This window comes from Rhinatrema bivittatum, chromosome 4 (assembly GCF_901001135.1).
Source record: "Rhinatrema bivittatum chromosome 4, aRhiBiv1.1, whole genome shotgun sequence".
Taxonomy (NCBI): Eukaryota; Metazoa; Chordata; class Amphibia; order Gymnophiona; family Rhinatrematidae; genus Rhinatrema; species Rhinatrema bivittatum.
This window is the reverse complement of record NC_042618.1, coordinates 83,720,830-83,739,075: the sequence shown is the minus strand read 5'-3', so window position 1 is coordinate 83,739,075 and position 18,246 is coordinate 83,720,830. Positions and strand designations below refer to the sequence as shown.

At 50.6% G+C, this 18,246-nt stretch overlaps 1 protein-coding gene across 1 annotated transcript in view; it reads right to left on the bottom strand.

The window, feature by feature from the left end:
- Nucleotides 1-18,246, bottom strand: part of MLH3 (mutL homolog 3) — a 126,368-nt gene that overhangs the window by 28,103 nt on the left and 80,019 nt on the right. Inside the window, 1 exon segment of the mRNA XM_029598418.1 lies at nucleotides 7,917-8,025. Within this exon segment, the coding sequence (XP_029454278.1) occupies nucleotides 7,917-8,025 (109 nt within the window).

Genomic DNA, 18,246 nt, shown 5'->3' with positions numbered 1-18,246 from the left:
CGCCAACAAGCGGCGAAATTGTGACTGTAGCTTGATCATTCTCTCCTGTGTGAGAAACACTCTGCTTGCTTCGTGTCGAAACGAGCCCCAAGGTAGTCTAGTGTCTAGGATGGCTCTAAATGACTCTTCGCCCGACTGACCACCCAGCTGAAAAACTCTAGCAGACGAATAACTTTCTGAACCGAAGAACGGCAGCTGTCCAATGATTTCTCCCAAATTAACCAATCGTCGAGATAAGGGTGCACCAACACCCCCTCGTGCCGAAGAGCTGCTGCCACTACCACCATTACTTTGGTGAATGTGCGAGGAGCTGTGGCCAGTCCGAAGGGGAGAGCCTGAAATTGGAAATGCTGACCCAGCACTGCGAATCTCAGAAAATGCTGATGCTCCAGGCGAATGGGAAAAGAAAATTAGGTCTTACCTTCGATAATTTTCGTTCCTGTAGTACCAAGGATCAGTCCAGACTCCTGGGCTATGCCTCCGCACCAGCAGATGGAGACAGAGCAAAACTTAACAGGCTCTGCCATAAATACCAGGGTGCCACCCACAGCCTTCCAGTATTACGCAATGTCAAAGCAGAATAATCCCCAGCTGCAAACTCATGAAGTTCAACCGGGAAACCCTCGGGTCACTACCCCCAACAAGGAACTTGACCCGAAAACAGACAGGAATAAGAATCTTCCCAGCCCAAGAAAAAATTTAGGGAAATTGTAGGAACAGCGGACTCTCCGACTCAATGCAGAAGTGGGCGGGACTCTGGACTGATCCTTGGTACTACAGGAACGAAAATTATCGAAGGTAAGACCTAATTTTCTTTTCCCTGTACGTACCGGATCAGTCCAGACTCCTGGGATGTACCAGAGCTCCTACTACTTGGGATGGGACCCGGAGAGGCCCGCTCGCAGGACACCTGCTCTGAAATTTGCCTCCCTGGAGGCCTGAACATGCAGTCTATAATGACGCGCAAACGTATGCAACGATTTCCAAGTCGCTGCTCTGCAGATCTCTTGTGGAGAGATCTGGTGGCACTCCGCCCAGGAGGCCGCCTGTGAATGCGTAGAATGCGCCTTCAGACCCAAAGGCAAGGGCCGACCACCTAAAAGGTATGCAGAATTAATGGCCTCCTTCAACCAACGCGAGATGGAAGCCTTGGATGCCATATTACCCTTTTTAGGACCCTTCCAGAGGACAAAGAGATGATCCGAAACCCGGAAACTATTAGTGACCTCTAGATAGCGCAGAAGAGCCCTACGCACATCCAGTTTCATCAAGTCCTTGGAAGAAGGATCCGACCTGTTAAGTTGCGCAAATGCTGGAAGCTCCACAGACTGGTTCAAATGAAAATAAGAAACTACTTTCAGTAGAAAGGAGAGAACCGTCCGGAGACTAATTCCGGACTCAGAGATCCGCAAGAAAGGTTCCCTACAGGACAACAACTGAAGTCCTGAAACACGCCGAGCCGAAGTGATCACCACCAAAAAGACTACCTTCAACGCGAGGTCCTTCAGGGTTACCCTCTTCAGTGGTTCGAACAGTGGGCCACACAAGGCCCTTAACACCACGTTTAAGTTCCAGGAGGGACAGGGAACAAGCAGCGGTGGACGCAAATGCTTTGCCCCCTTGAGAAACCATGCAACGTCTGGATGTGATGCCAGCATCCCCCCTTCCACCGAACAACGTAAACAACCAAGGGCAGCCACTTGCACCCTCAAAGAACTACAGGACAGGCCCTTGGCCAAGCTGTCTTGAAGAAAGGCTAAAATCTCTGACACGGATGCCCGAGTTACCCAAATCGTCCGAACTAAACACCAAGATTCGAAAACCTTCCAAACTCGCACATATGATAAGGAAGTCGAGGACTTGCGCATTAGAATAACCTTTACCTCTTAAACGGCGCCTCTCAAACGCCAGGCCATTAGACAGAAGTGATCTACCTGATTGAAACAGACAGGCCCCTGATGAAGAAGATTTGGTAACGCCGGAAGACACAGTGGTTCCTCTAATGCCAGGTTGAAAAGGTCTGCAAACCAAGGCCGCCGCAGCCATTCTGGGGCCACCAGAATCACCTCCGTAGGGTGACTCTCTATCCGACGAAGGACCTTGCCGATCAGAGGTCAGGGGGGGAAAACATACAGACGGATCGATGTCGGCCAGGGTAAGGCCAAGGCGTCCACCTCCTCCGCCCCTGGTTCCCTGCGGTGGGTGAAGAAGCGTAGAGCCTTGGCATTCTGAAAGGTCGCCATCAGATCCATGGCCGGTTGTCCCCATCTGTTGCAGATTAGCTGGAACGCCCTGTCCGCGAGTTCCCAATCTCTGGGATCAAGCTGATGCCGACTCAAAAAGTCTACGTGAACGTTGTCTACCCCTGCTATGTTTGACACGGCGATGCTGAGAAGTTGCCGCTCCGCCCACTGGATCAACAGTCGAGCTTCTAATGCCACCGGGCGACTCCGCTTGCCGCTTCTCCGTGTGACCGCACAGGGATGGGAAAAATCTCGGATTGGGGATGCGAGCAAAATCTAAAGCGTAGCCGTGTTTTATCACAGAGAGTACCCACTGGTCTGTCGTAATTGTGGTCCATACCTCGTAAAAGAGAGCCAGTAGGCCCCCTACTTTCGGCATGGAGGGATGGACCGGCGGGACATCACTGTGCCGACTTACCGCCGGCAGACGAGGCGGTGATCGCGGGTCTACCAAAACATCTTCCTTGAAAGGGCTGGGACTGCTGTCTACCCCCTCCGGAACAAAAGGAGGATGAAGGGGTACTCGAGCGAGGAAAACGAGCCTTATGGTTTCCCCGAAACCTGGGTCTGGACGAGAAGGACCCCTTGGAACGCGGCCTGTCCTCCGGGAGTCAGTACCCTTTATTTTCGCCCAGCAACTGTATCATGTCTTCCAATTCCTTCCCAAAGAGAAGATTACCCTTAAAGGGTAAGGAACCCAGGCGCGATTTGGAGGCCCCGCCCGCAGACCAGTTCCATAACCACAAGAGTCACCTGGCTGATACAGCCGAAACCATGGTGCGGGCCAAAGTTCTAAGAAGGTCATACAGGGCATCCGCACTATAAGCCACGACCGCCTCGAGGCGACCCTCCTGCCTGGCTTCTTCCGTGGATAGACCCTCGTTGGCAAACACCAATGAAGACCAGCCCGTAACGCAAAGTTACTGCAAATTGCTGCTCGAGCCCCCAGGGTGGAGACCTCGAAAATCTTCTTCAGCTGAATCTCCAACTTGCAATCCTGCAGGTCCTTCAACGCCATGGTTCCCGTGACCGGGATGGTCGTCCTCTTTGTGACCGCCGAGACTGCGGCATCCACCTTTGGTACTCGCAGGACTTCCAGAGCGTCCTCTGGCAAGGGATAGAGCTTATCCATAGCCTTCTTGACCTTCAGACCCAGGTCTGGAGTATCTCATTCTCGAAAGAGAAGGTCCGTCGCAGAGAAGTGAAAAGGGAATGTGGTAGGAGGGCCACTCAGTCCTAACAACACTGGATCCATGGATCCAAGTCAAGACTCTTCAGGCGGCCTAGCGATCCCTAACTCCTCCAGAATGGCGGGAATGAGTGGAGCCAGCTCGTCCCTTCTGAAAAGGTGGATTACCCTCGGGTCATCCCCCTCCAAGGCCTGGCTCTGCCTTGCCGCTCCCTGCGTCGGTGTGCCATCTCCCTCAGCCCCCCTCGGGGGAGGGCTCCTCATGAACCTCCTGATCCGAGGAGCTGGAGGAGGACTCCGTGTCCACTCTAGGTGGAAGAGCCCTCAATGGGTGTTTAGATTTGGACCGCCCTTCCGAGCTCCCCGACCGGGGACGAGGCTTGTTTGTGGGGAATGGCCCCTCAGGGCCCCCCAACTGGGAAGAGTGCCTCTTGTGGGCCTTAAAATCCCTATGCATTGCCAATATAAATCCTGAAGAAAAGGAAACATCGGACCCCTCCGAATCTGTGCCCCCCCTGCCTCCCCCTGATGCCCCCGCTGGAGAAACAGGCCGTAGGGCCAGCCGCTTTGGGGAGAGCGAGGGCGGGGAATCCCTGGGGCCCGATGCGATAGGCACCGCGAGAGGAGTCGGCAGCAAGATGGCCGACTTTCCCACGATTTTTAGAAACTGTTTGGGGGGGGCCACGGGGCACTCCCGACCGCGAACATCTGCCGCCTCACAACCACCCCCCCCCCCCCGAAGCGAAACCGAGGTATCCTCGCCTCCTGGGATGCAGGCTGAGCACAGCCCGTCCCGGGAGATGTGTGCGCCATCCGCACTGCAAGCTGAGCAGGCCGCGCCACGTGGCATGCTCGGCGCCACGAAACTCACCCGCACACAAACCGCGACGAAGAAGGGGAGAGGGTGGAAGGAGACGCCGAAAACGACCGCCGCCGCTGCACTGAGGACAGAGAATCGCCGCCCAACTGAAATAAAAAAACGCTCCGTCTTTTTTTTTTTTTTTTTTTTTTACCTGGAGCTGTCCCTTGTCGGTTCCTGAAGCGGTCTGGCTGGGGTGAGTGAGCTGGGCTCCCCAGTATCACCCCGGCTGGGCTGTACACTAACACAGGGTCCTCAACCCTTAGTCCCAGCAACTGCTCGACCAGGGGGGATGGTCCCCTCAGGACCTGACAACCCCCTGGGAGCGAAGGACCGTCTCTACCAACGGCTTCCTCCTGAAGTCTATTTTTTTTAAACTTAATCGAAAGAAGCAAGCCACACAAAAACACCTGACTAAACTAAACACCCCTTTCCTCTTTTTTTTTTTTAAATCGAATCAGACTGTGGGAGATGCACCCGGACCATCTGCTGGAGACAGAGTAATACTGGCAGGCTGTGGGTGGCACCCTGGTATTAATGGCAGAGCCTGTCAAGTTTTGCTCTGTCTCCATCTGCTGGTGCGGAGGCATAGCCCAGGAATCTGGACTGATCCAGTACGTACAGGGAATATGCGGATAAGCCTCCGTCAGATCCAGGGAGGTGAAAATCTCCCGAGAGCACACCGCCGCAATTACTGAACGTAAAGTCTCCATTCGGAAGTGCGGAATCTTTAAGGACGCGTTGACCGACCTGAGGTCCAGGATGGGTCTAAACATTCCCTCCTTTTTCGGCACCACGAAATAGATGGAGTAACGACCCCTGCCCCGTTCATGTACGGGTACTGGGACCATCGGCCCCGACATGCGCAACCTGCGCAAAGTCTCCCGAACCGCACGACGCTTCGCCGAGAACCCACAAGGGGAGACTAAGAAGAGATCGCGAACGGGAGTGCAGACTAACACATAACCATCTCTTATCACCGAGAGGATCCACTGATCCTGTGTAACCTTGGTCCACTCCCCGTAAAAATCTGCCACACTGCCCCCTATATAGGGAACGGTGGAGTGAACCGGCCTCGTTTCATTGGGAAGACTTAACTGCAGCTGCTCCCCCAGCCGAGAGAGCCCTGAAAGGCCTTCGTCCACTACGAAAGGCCTGACCCAATTCGAGCCCCGCGGTTGAAAAGGTTTCTGTGACTGCGACCCCACAGGACCTCGAGAAGGACGAGATCGTCTGCCGTCCCTAAAATGGGACCGGGACTGAAACGCCTGGCGATTCCTAGGCTTGTCCTCCGGTAACTTGTGTACCTTCGTTTCACTCAATTGCTTGATCAGCTGCTCCAGCTGCTCCCCAAACAAGAGATGACCCTTAAAAGGCAAGGAACCTAACTGGGCCTTAGAGGACACATCCGCAGACCAGTGATGGAGCCATAGCAAATGTCTGGCCGCGAACACAAACTCATAACTCGAGACAACGAACGCACCAAATCATAAAGCGCAGTCACATATGCGACCGATGACTCCACGTGATCTGCATTCGACGTGTCGGATCCAGGTAGCATTTGGCCATCCTGAAAATTCTGCACCCAGCGTAAACATGCTCTTTGTATAAAGCCGGAGCAAATAGCGGCCCATAGCTCCAAGGCTGCCCCCTCAAAAATTCTCTTGAGAAGAAAGCCAACTTCCGATCCTGGACATCCTGAGTGCCGCGGCCCCCACCATCAGAATCGTACTCTTAGTGACTGCGGAAACCGCCGCATCCACTTGCGGAAGCACAAAAAGCTCCAAGGTTTGTTCTGGCAAGGGGTAAAGTTTGACCCTCAAGCCGGAGTCTGGGGAATCCCACTCATGCTCAACTAACTGCAGCACTGACCTATGATAAGGGAAGGCGGAAAGAGGAGCCTGAAGACTGTCCAGGACAGGGTCCGCCCCATCCAATTCCGGAACTTCCTGAGGAGCTTTCAAACCAAGCTCCTCAAGAACTTGAGGAAGCAGAGGGTCCAACTCCTCCCTCAGGAACAACCAGAGAATTTTGGGGTCATCACCCTCTGCCACCGAAGGTATCCCGTCATCCCCTTGATCCACATCCGGGGATGCCAGATCCTGCACCGAGTACCAGTAAGCCCCCTATTGCCCCCCCCCCCCCCTGGGCTGGGTACCAACGGGATCCCCGAGCCCCGCAGCTGTATGGGCCCTGACTCGGTCCCCGGAGGCTGCAGGCCCAGACTCTGAGGTGCCAGGGGCAACTGTGGACCCCCCTAAACCTTTCTGCTGTGCCAGATAGGCCTGGTGCAGCAGGAGAATAAAATCTGGAGAAAAGGGGCACGAACCCGGAGGAAAAACTGGGACCTGGTCTCCCCCAGGCCCCTGAGGCAAACGGATCTGTTGATTTGCCCCTCCGGAGGGCCCCTGCCCCTTGGGGGGTCCGGGATGAACCGGGGAGAGCCGCGGAGGAAGATCTCTTTCCCCCTCTAAAAATGGCGGCGCATGCGAATCAAGCGCCAAAACGGCCGCCGCTCCAGTCTCAAGGGAGCTGACAGACCCTGAGTCAGCAGGAGCCTGAAAAAGTGGCCCGACTGCGGCAGCCACGCGCTTGTAAAGGCGCCGTTTGGAGACTCCCAGGAGGTGGGAGGGCCCTTCCCTCCCCCCCAAAAAAAAACGAACCAGGAACAGAGTCCTGAGTGACTGAGATGCGCCGGGACCGCCCCACACGCGCGGCAAGCCGAGTCATGAACCATGCCGACAAAACAACAAACTAAAATAAAAAAATCAAAGAAAACACAAAAGAACAGACGCGAACGGGGGGGGGGGGCGGGGAAGAGTCGCCCCAGAGCCTTACCACTCAGCCGACTTTTCTTTTTCTTTTTTTACTTTTTTTTTAAACTTTAGTAAAGCTAACAAAAACTAACAGGAAAGCTTCTCTCCTAGAGCTGAAAGTAGCTGTCCAGCTCAAATCAGCCACTGAATAAAAAGGTGAGAAAACCTCTGAAAAGAAAAGAAGGGCTGAAAGCCACAGGGCCGGCCTCGTGAGGGATCTGGACCACCAGATGTACACCCTACAGAACAAATTGGACCTCAACTGGTCCACCTCGACCGAGCAGAGAATGGCTCCCCCTGGGAGGAAGGCTCACCTGAAAAGAGAAAAAATTCTATAAAAAAGCAAGACTAAAAAAAGAACAAGACTAAAAAAAGAACTGCAGGTTTATGCACCCGCCATCTGCTGGAGACCGAGAAATACTGAACTACTGCAGGTGGCACCAGGGCTTTTCAAGCAGCATCAGTGAGGCTTTTCTCTGTCTCCATCTGCTGGCAGGGATGAATAAACCTAGGAGTCTGGACTGATCCGGGTACGTACAGGGAAACTCCATTTCTTATTAAGTCAGCTGGAAATTTCTTCAAACATTATGCAATAGTTCCCAGATTTTGATTGTGCCTCCAATATTTTTCCTCATACTATGTCAGTAACTGTCTTTTTTTCTTTCTGCATATAATGGTTGTGTTAGTGAAGTACCATCCGCATATTTCTGCTTAAACTCACTTTGTAATAGTTTCAGATTCCTCCTTAAACCATTCAGAAGAACTTGTGCTCTCAGTTTTCCCCACCCCCATACCAAATCACTTCTAACCTTAGAAGTCTCCTTTGTTCCTCACTGATCTCAACATGAAGTGGTGGGTACATTGTGGAAGAGCGAAGTTTCCTTCTGGTAAACATGTCAGTTTGCAATTCATAGGACTCTGTCAGAAGAAAAAGTAAAGCTATCAGGAGACTATTCACCCCCTACAGGCTGTCAGCAACAATGGTGCATGAAATCAAGAGAGTGTTCCCAACTCCCTGCTGGCTTTATCAGCAGCGACAATGCCGCACAAGGTCAAAAAAAGCGTTCATACATATTGCAGGCTGCGTCAGAAGCGATAGTGGTGCAGCATGAGATAAAAAAGGTGTTTATACACCCTGTAGACTGTATCTGCAATGATAGTGTTGTCTAATCTATCAGCACTATATATAGGAGTATTCTCATGGCACATAACTCATAGCTTTCTGCAGTTTCTATTTTCTGACAGGACTGCAGCAAGAGCTATGAGCAGTATGCCTTGAGAACGCTCCCTGTTGATTTGTCATGCTACAGTTAAATCTATCTTTAATATTCCCCTGAAGATGGCTCATATGCAAGAAACAATGGCCAATGTTGGGACTGACCTTTAGATATATGGAAATTGATTCTGTAAAATTACTATGTTTGAACACTATCACTGGGCACTCCCACTTTATTAGCTACACAAAAAATATACATGATGACATTAACTTCAAGAGATAAATGATTGATGCCCCATGGGCCACAGGAATATGATTTCCCAAATCCTCTGCATAGGCGTTGGAAAGAGGTGGGTCGCATGATGTGCTTACGCTGTCCCAATACTACACAGCTCTCTGCATGCTCATGCTAGCTCACAAGACATGCAGATCAGCACATGATCTCTCACTGATCTGCATATCTCAAGACTAGTGCTAGCATGCAGAGGGCCATATAATGTCAATACAAACAAATGATCCGACCACTGAAAACTGTTTGGGACCTTTACCTCCGGCGACTCAGACCAATTCAAGAAGGCAGGAGCTCCAGTGTCTGACTCAGATGAAGCAAAGATACCAGTTTAGATAGGGTGTTGGTATGTGCAAAGACACCCCCTCATCCAAACTCTTCAGAAATGGTTCCCTACAGGACAAAGCCTGCAGCTCCAAGATCTTTCTGAACAAACAGTCACCAAAAATACCACCTTCGGCATGAGGTCCTTTAACGACAACTTGATCAGTGGCTCAAAACAGAGGTCCACAAGGCACCCACAAGACCAAGTTTTAACTCCATGCCGGACCCAATCTATGCACTGGCGGCTGCAGACGCTCGATCCCCTTCAAAAAACTCACAACATCCGGATGTGAGGCCAATGACCTTTTCCCTGGAGTATACCTCTGAGACACCCCAAGGCTGCCACTTGAACCTGCAAGAAATTGTAAACTAAGCCCTTGAAAATCATGAGCTCAGAGTATCCTTTTTGTCACAAGCGCTTGCTCTCAAAAAGTCGCGAGACAAAAGTGATCTGCCCAATCCAAGAAGACAGGACATAAGAACATAAGAAAATGCCATACTGGGTCAGACCAAGGGTCCATCAAGCCCAGCATCCTGTTTCCAACAGTGGCCAATCCAGGCCATAAGAATCTGGCAAATTCCCAAAAACTAAGTCTGTCCCATGCTACTGTTGCTAGTAATAGCAGTGGCTATTTTCTAAGTCAACTTGATTAATAGCCGTTAATGGACTTCTCCTCCAAGAACTTATCCAATCCTTTTTTAAACACAGCTACACTAAATGCACTAACCACATCCCCTGGCAAAAAATTCCAGAGTTTAATTGTGCCTTAACAGCCCCTGCAAACGAGCCAGTCTCAGGGACCCGTCAATTGTACGCTAAACCAGTTCCATGAACCATGAATGACACAGCTTCTCTGGCAGCCCCAGTACCACCTAGCCTAGATGCCTCTCTATGCGCCTAAACACTTGACCTATTAAAGATCACGGAGGGAACACATACAGCAGGATCCTTATTGGCCATGGAAGAATCCGAACTTTGATGTTCTTCCCAAATGGGTATGTGCAGGTAGGCTTCCGTCAAGTCCAGCGAGGCCCAAAACACTCCACACGATAAACTGCCACTATCGCCGTCCACGTTTCCATATGGAAAAACATGAAACTCGCAGTATCACATTTCACTTTTTGCAGATCGAGGATGGAACGAAATGCTCCTTCCTTTCTTGGCACAGCACAGTAAATAGAGTACCTCCCGCGACCACGCTCCCTGGCCGCCACCGGTACTAATATGCCAGCAACTGAAGGTGACACGTGTCCCAAATCACCGCTTGCTTGCCTCAGACACTGCAATGAGACACCATGAAAACTTCCATGATGGGGTGAAAAAATTCTAAAACATAACCACCCCTTATTACCTCTAGGACCCATTTGTCCGAGGTACTCCTGGTCCACTCTTCGTAAAACTGTGATAAACGGCCTTCCACCATCATCTTGAGAGTGGACCAGCCCGTCTTCATTGTGAAACCTTACCGCCATTGGCCTCCTGGTAGGAGCCCTCTCAGAGAAATCTAAAGGCACCTCAAAAGGACTGCTGCCTACTGGACCCCTGGTTTTGCCCTGAAGACAGTGCAGAACCCTTACTGGGATGAAAACTGCCACACCTCCCGAAACCTAGAGTGAGGCAGAAAAGACTTCCTGATTGTCATCTTATCCTCCGGCAGCTTATTCCCTTTAGACCCCCAAAACCTCCATCAATTGTTCCACATCCTCCCCAAACAATTTTCCTTCCTTTAAAGGGAAGATTACAGAGCTGAGACTTGGAACAGATATCAGCTGACCAATTCCACAACCACAGCCGATGTCACACAGAGACCGCCACAACCATATTCCTGGCCAAAATTCAGCTCAAGTCAAAGCTCATCAGCCTCATATGCAATTCCTGGCTCCACTTGAGTTGCCTGGTTATTAACATCTGCGTCTGCTGAAGACTTCTCCTGAGACTTCTGGAGCCAGTATAAACAGGCCCTCTGCATCAGACTTCCACAGATCGCTGCTCGCAGGCTCAGCACCAAGACTTCAAACATCCTCTCCCGATGAATCTCTAAGCTATGGTCCTGTGCATCCTTTAACACTTCCAAACCCGCAACCGGAATGGTTGTCTTGTTAGTGACCGCCGAGATCGAAGCATGCACCTTCAGCAATACCAGCAGCTGCGGTATTTGCACGGCTCTAGCCACTTTGGGGCTCACCTCTGGTAAGGCTAAAGATCATACAAGAGACTAAATGCTCAGTAGAATCTATATGGATAGAAATCCCATATGTGTTGGGTACGAGTACAGTGATAGGAGTATACTACCGTCCACCTGGACAAAATAGTCAGACAGATGATGAAATGCTAAGAGAAATCAGGGAAGCAAACCAATTTGGCAGTGCAATAATAATGGGAGATTTCAATTACCAAAAAATTATAATAAAGAGAGCCAATACAGTAACCCAATAGGAAAACTGTCAATAAAGAGGGAAACTGATTTTAATTTAAATTTTTGCCTATAGTGACGGTGTCATCAAGCCAGACGTTGTGATTCAAACCAAAATCCAACCGGACCTCTAAACATTCACCATCACTGTAAAAATAAAGCAAATAGAATGTTAGGAATTATTAGGAAGGGAATGGTTAATAAAACGGAAAATGTCATAATGCCTCTATATCGCTCCATGGTGAGACCACACCTTGAATACTGTGTACAATTCTGGTCACCGTATCTCAAAAAAGATATAGTTGCAATGGAGAAGGTACAGAGAAGGGCAACCAAAATGATAAAGGGGATGGAACAGCTCCCCTATCAGGAAAGGCTGAAGAGGTTAAGGCTTTTCAGTTTGGAGAAGAGACGGCTGAGGGGGGATATAATAGAGGTCTTTAAGATCATCATGAGAGGTCTTGAATGAGTAGATGTGACTCGGTTATTTACACTTTCGAATAATAGAAGGTCTAGGGGGCATTCCATGAAGTTAGCAAGTAACACATTTAAGACTAATCGGAGAAAATTCTTTTTCACTCAACGCACAATAAAGCTCTGGAATTTGTTGCCAGAGGATTTGGTTAGTGCAGTTAGTGTAGCTGGGTTCAAAAAAGGTTTGGATAAGTTCTTGGAAGAGAAGTCCATTAACTGCTATTAATCAAGTTTACTTAGGGAATAGCCACTGCTATTAATTGCATCAGTAGCATGGGAAGTTCTTGGTGTTTGGGTAATTGCCAGGTTCTTGTGGCCTGGTTTGGCCTCTGTTGGAAACAGGATGCTGGGCTTGATGGACCCTTGGTCTGACCCAGCATGGCAATTTCTTATGTTCTTAAGTCCTATTCCTGGTTCACCAACTTCTTGATCATTTTAGGGAAGAGGAAAGGCTTTTGGTGGGCCCCGGAGTCCAACCAACACCAAATCTACCCCTTCATTGTCAGACTCCTCCTGGACCACCTTAATATCCAGTTCCTTCAGAACATGGGAAATAAGGGGCCTCAACTCCTCCTTACGGAACAGACGCAGGTCATCTCCCTCCGTTATCGGGACCTCTTCCGGATCAGCCATGTCCTTATACCCGTCCTGATCGATATCCCCCATGAGATCTGCTGGGTGATCTTGAACCATCCTCGGACCAACCCCCAAACCATCTTCTGGGTCATCCAGATCCGAATCATCTGAGCCGCCAGGTCCCACCAGCGAAAGAGGTCCCCTGACCAAGGAACCCCTCGGCCTCTTTGCAGCAGGACAAGACAGCTGACAAATGCCCTTTTATAGCCAGTGCTTTTCCTGGTTAAAAAGGCCTTATGCATAAGAAATTCTGAGGAAAACTCCACATCATCCTCTCCCCTGTCCGGCCCAGAGCTCGCATCTCCTCCCCCCCGACAGGATCACTGGAAACAAAGGGGGGAGGGGAGTCCCTGGGCTCCCGACACCTTCTGAGCTGTAGCACTTCTCCTGCCTGATAGGCTGTTTAGGCTCCCAGAATTGATCTTGACAGGGCCTTGGGAACCTGAGGGTTTCCTACCAGCCTCGTTCCCCCTGGAGGGTCCCTCCCCTCCAGAAATGAATCACGACATAGCACCACTGCATTCAGCTGTCCCTGAGCCAGGCCACAGGCCCGACAAACTTTCATATGCTAGGAAACCGCTGTTGGCACCACCTCATCTCCACGCGGCTGAGCCTGCTGCAGAGGAAAAGACACCGCATGATAGTGGCACACGGGAGAGGAGAGGAACACAGCCCAATGCAGCTTCCGGCTCCCCAAGCAGCCTGAAGCTGCGAACAGAGGAGCTACACTGCTCCCTTCCCCAATCCAGGCCTGCCCCGATGTTCAAACCAGAAATAGCCCAAGCAGTTGCTGCTGAATGAAAAATGTAACGCTTTTTTTTTTAAAGAAACAGTAGCCACACAAGGGAAGAAATTAAAGTAAAAAAAGGAATACTTCCCTGCTGCTGGCAACACCTCTGGGAAGGAGCCTTCAGGGGATAAGAGGGAACCAGGACCCCTGGCTGTCAGACCCCTGGATCTGCTGCGGGCTAAAGCTGATCAGGGATTACCGACCCCCCATTCACCTGGCTCAACCTGAGGGATGGCCCACAAAGGAACCTAACACCTCAGGAAGCTTCTTCTAACTTTTCTTCTGTCCCTTCTTTCTTTCTTTTTTCTTAAATGCAGGTTTGCACCTCTACCATCTGCTGCAGACAGAGAAATACTGAGGGACTGCAGGTGGCACTCTCGGTTATGTAGCAGTGCCTCAAGGTTTTTGTGCTCTGCCTCCATTTGCTGGTAGGGATGATAAACCCACTCGTCTGGACTGATCTGGGGTAGGAACAGGAAGGGAGTTGTAGGGACCAGTGTAATCTCTACAGTGCTATCTTTTCACAGGGCATATTGTTGCTGTTGGGAGTCCCGTGAGTTATTGTTGCTGGTTTTTGTATTAAGAACATAAGAAAATAAGAAATTGCCATGCTGGGTCAGACCAAGGGTCCATCAAACCCAGCATCCTGTTTCCAACAGAGGCCAAACCAGACCACAAGAACCTGGCAATTACCCAAACACCAAGAAGATCCCATGCTACCAGGGCCGGTGGAAACACTAGGCAAACTAGGCCTGTGCCTAGGGTGCCGACCATTAGGGGGTGCGAGCAGTGGTATACCGAGGGGAGGTCAGGGGGAGCCAATGCCCCCGGGCATAGGGCCATAGGGGGGGGGTGCTGAGGGCCGACATGGAGGCTCATGTGGCCGCCGGTGGACCTCATCCCACTGGCGACTGAGAAGTGAACTACTGCTGTACTGTGTGCCGGACACACACAGCAGGAAGATCAGCAGGGACGTGGTGGAGCTCATGTCACCACGGCCCTAAGAAAAAGGTCGTGTCCAAACCTGCAGGTGCTCCTCCTTCCTGCCCGTGCGGCCTCGGAAGAAAAACATTGCCGGAGCCGCACAGGCAGGAAGGAGGAGCATCAGCTACATGCAGAAGAAAGAGCAGCGCTTATGGTTCTCCGTGAATCCCAAGTCACAGCAGGCTGAGAAGAGGAGGCAGCCCGGTAGGAGGGTCGCCACGCAGATCCCACATTGCGGGCTGCTGCAGAGCCCATCCTGTGGTGACCCGTGAAGAGGAGGCCTAGAGGCAAGAGAGAGGCTGAGGGCCTGTAGAGTGTGTGTGTGTGTGTGTGTGTGTGTGTGTGTGTGTGTGTGTGAGAGAGAGAGAGTTGAGAGACTATGTATGGGAGTGAGGACCTAAATGTTTACAGAGACAGCACGTGAGAGCCTCTGTGTGTGTGAGAGAGACAGCATGTGACAGTGAGAGCCTGTACTTGAGCAAGACAGCATGTGGGAGTGAGATAGAGCCTGTGGGTGAGAGTCAGACAGCATGTGCAAGACAGAGACTGTGTGTATGAATGATTGTATGAGAGCGAGCATGTGAGAGTGAGAGCCTGTATGTGTGAGAGAGAAAGCATGTGAGAATGAGAACCTGTGTGTTTGAGGGAAGAAGACAGATGGAGATAAAAGAAATAGGAAAAAAAGACAATATAAAAGGAATTGGCAAAAAAATAAGAAAGGGAAGGTGGAAAAAAAAAAGCCTGTGACCAACCTATTAGAAAACTAAGATCAGACAGCAAAGGTAAAAATAAATAAATTACTTTTTAGTGATTGGCACATGTAATCTTTGGGAATGTGCAAGAGTAGCACTTTCTCTATGGATCTCACAATGTACGAGATCAACATGGAGGAAGTGGAAGCCCTCGGGGCCTGCACAGAAGAGGCAGCAGAATGGGTTTCAGTGCCAGTAGCAGCAATCAGCACCTCCCCAATAGCCATGCGGCAGCAGTGACAGTGGCAGCAGAGGAATGAGAGAGAGGCCTTTAGTGTGTGCATGTGTATGGATGGGAGTCTGCCTGAGGGTGTGTCTGTGTATGAGAACAAATGGGTGTCTTCCTGGGGTTTGTATGTGTGAGAATAGGTGCCTGCCTGTGTGTGAGAATGAATGTGTGCATGCCTGGGGGGTGGGAAGGGAGTGGTGTGAGAATGACTGTGAGCTTGCCTGGGTGTGTATGTGTGTGAATGCATGGGAGTCTGCCTGGGTGTGTGTGTTTGTGTGCATGTGAGAGAGCCAGTGAGTGTGAGAGCTTGAGTGTGTATGAGAAAATCCAGGGGAGTAAGAGTTTGTGTGTGTGTGTGGGGGGGGGGGGGGGGTGTGGAGGGGGAGAGAGTGTCTTAGAGCCTGACAGTGTGTCAATGTCTGTGAGAGCGAGAGATTATGGTGGGTATAAGAGCATGAATGTGTATGTATGTGACAGTGTATGTGTGAGAGAGAATGGACATGTGAGTCTGTGTGAGAGAGGATAACCTCCTAATCCTGGACAATATCAGGGTGACTGGAAATCAAGAGCTCCCACGTCTGGACAGCAGGGGCTTTTTAAAATCCCTATTAGTTTTAATTATTGGGTGTTATTTGATACATATGCTGTTTTGAAATATTTTATTGGTGTTTGGGAATTTGTAAACGATGTATATGATTTTAATTAATAGAAATTCTATTTATCATTAGTTTTAAAATATTCTTTTATTAATATGGTTTTACTATTATAACTGATGCTTTATGTTTCTTGATTTTTGTTATTGTTTGGGATAGTTGTGGGTGGATCCTTAGGCTGGTGGCAGATGACCACGCCCCCGGGGGAAGATCCCAAGAGGGACCACTGGTCAGGCTCAGAGTATGGAGACAGACACACACAAGTTCTTTTATTAAACAGTATATTGAACCACCAGAGGTGGCAGTAGTGAGCTGGAATGCCCGGCAGGGCTGTAGTCCCTCAGATACTGGAACAGCGATCCTGGATAACTGAGCTGTAGAGAAACTGAATATAGTGAGTAGGCAGGGTATGCAGAGTTCAGGAACAGAACCTTGATGGTTCTGGAATTTGTTGCCAGAGGATGTGGTTAGTGCAGTTAGTGTAGCTGGGTTCAAAAAAGGTTTGGATAAGTTCTTGGAGGAGAAGTCCATTAACGGCTATTAATCAAGTTTACATAGGGAATAGCCACTGCTATTAATTACATCAGTAGCATGGGATCTTCTTAGTGTTTGGATAATTGCCAGGTTCTTGTGGCCTGGTTTTTGGCCTCTGTTGGAAACAGGATGCTGGGCTTGATGGACCCTTGGTCTGACCCAGCCTGGCAATTTCTTATGTTCTTAACACTCACACAATAGTCTGTTGAAGCAGCCCAGGAGCTGGAATGGATTAGGCCCTCGAGGAGCGAGTTCCTGGTTCCAGGGAACGCTCTGAGAGAGAGAGATGGTAACTCACTGGTGTTGTAGGCAGCGATGACTTCCTGGCAGAAGTGGTATTCAGAAGCAGGTCCTAGAACGTGGGCCCTCGAGGAGCGAGTACCGGTTCCAGACTGCGACCTGAAAGGCAAAAGAGAAACGAGGCCCCCAAGGAGCGGGTACCCCTGGAAAGTCCGAGGAGGCAGAGTAGCTAGGAGTGCACGAACCTTTCCATTGCTAACTCGATTAGTTAGCGAATTCAGAGACCTTAAATACCCGGTGCGGATATCGAAATCTCAGGGGGACGCCCCTGAGGTTCGCGCCACTGCTGGTACTTGAGTCGGGGCCACGCGTGCGCCCTTAGGCTTCTGGGAAACATGGCGGAGTGCAGCGTCTTGCCGGTCCGGGGACACCGGAGGAGGGCAGCAAGATGACGCCGTGGCAGCCAAACATCCAACAAGCAAAGAGGGAGTCGCGAGAGTCGGGTGACGTCACCGGGAGAAATGGCAGCCTAATTAGGGAGCTCCCAGGCATCCTGAGCAACTATCCAGGCGCATCCCGCTCCATCACTCATCTGCTGTGGCAATAAAGACCAGGGAGGATACAGCATACGAGTCTACATATGTCGACCCGGAAAAAAGGCACAGATCTCAGCCGTTTCTCCTACTTAAAGGCAGGAACGGCCGCGGGTGGAGACATGGCCATGCTTGACGCGGCAGATGAGGAAGAGGTGAATGACACGACCGATTTAAATTCGTGCTCTGACTCCGTTCCCATGAGAAGCGAATTTCGCCAATGGTTCACGGACTTAAGGGCGGACATGAAAGCTAACAAACAGGAGATGCTGGAGAAATTTGCGGAATTTCGAGAGGAAATGGCTGAAATAGGGCACAGAGTAGATGACTGTGATCTGCGGATAGAGGCCCAAGAAGACAAAATAAGGAAACTCCAGACACAAAGTGACAAGCATACATCCACAGAAGAAGAACTATATCTCAAACTGGAGGATTCGAGGAAACCCCGAAACCGAGGCCTACAAAGACTGTCATGAGGTGGTAAAATCTATCAGCCGTGTCCTCCTATCCAAGATGGCCGACGGAGCGCAGACAGCTCCTGATTCAGAGATTGAAATCGAGAGGGCGCACCGGACCTTAGGGCCGAGACAAGGGAATCTCCCGAGAGACATAATCGCATGCTGTTTGCGGTATCCAGTGAAGGAGCAGATACTACAAGTAGCCCGGCAAAAGAAGACATGGGACTGGGAAACGCACTCGATCGCTGTGTTCACAGACCTCTCACCGGGAACCCTCAGGCGCCGGCAGGAATATAGGCCAATCACCTTGGTGCTCCGTCAGGAAGACTTTCGCTACCGCTGGCTCTACCTGACCGGGATTTCTATAACCATCAAGGGAATCACTACTAAAGCAACATCGCCGGCAGAAGCAGCGGCCATATTGCTGGCGGCAGGGTTTCCAGTGAAGCAAGTGGCTCCGATAGGGCAGAGGGAGCGGCGAGAAAACCCACGATGGCAAAGGGTGGAGAAAGGTGGCCGCCGCCTGCGACGGCAATCAGATATGACTACGCAG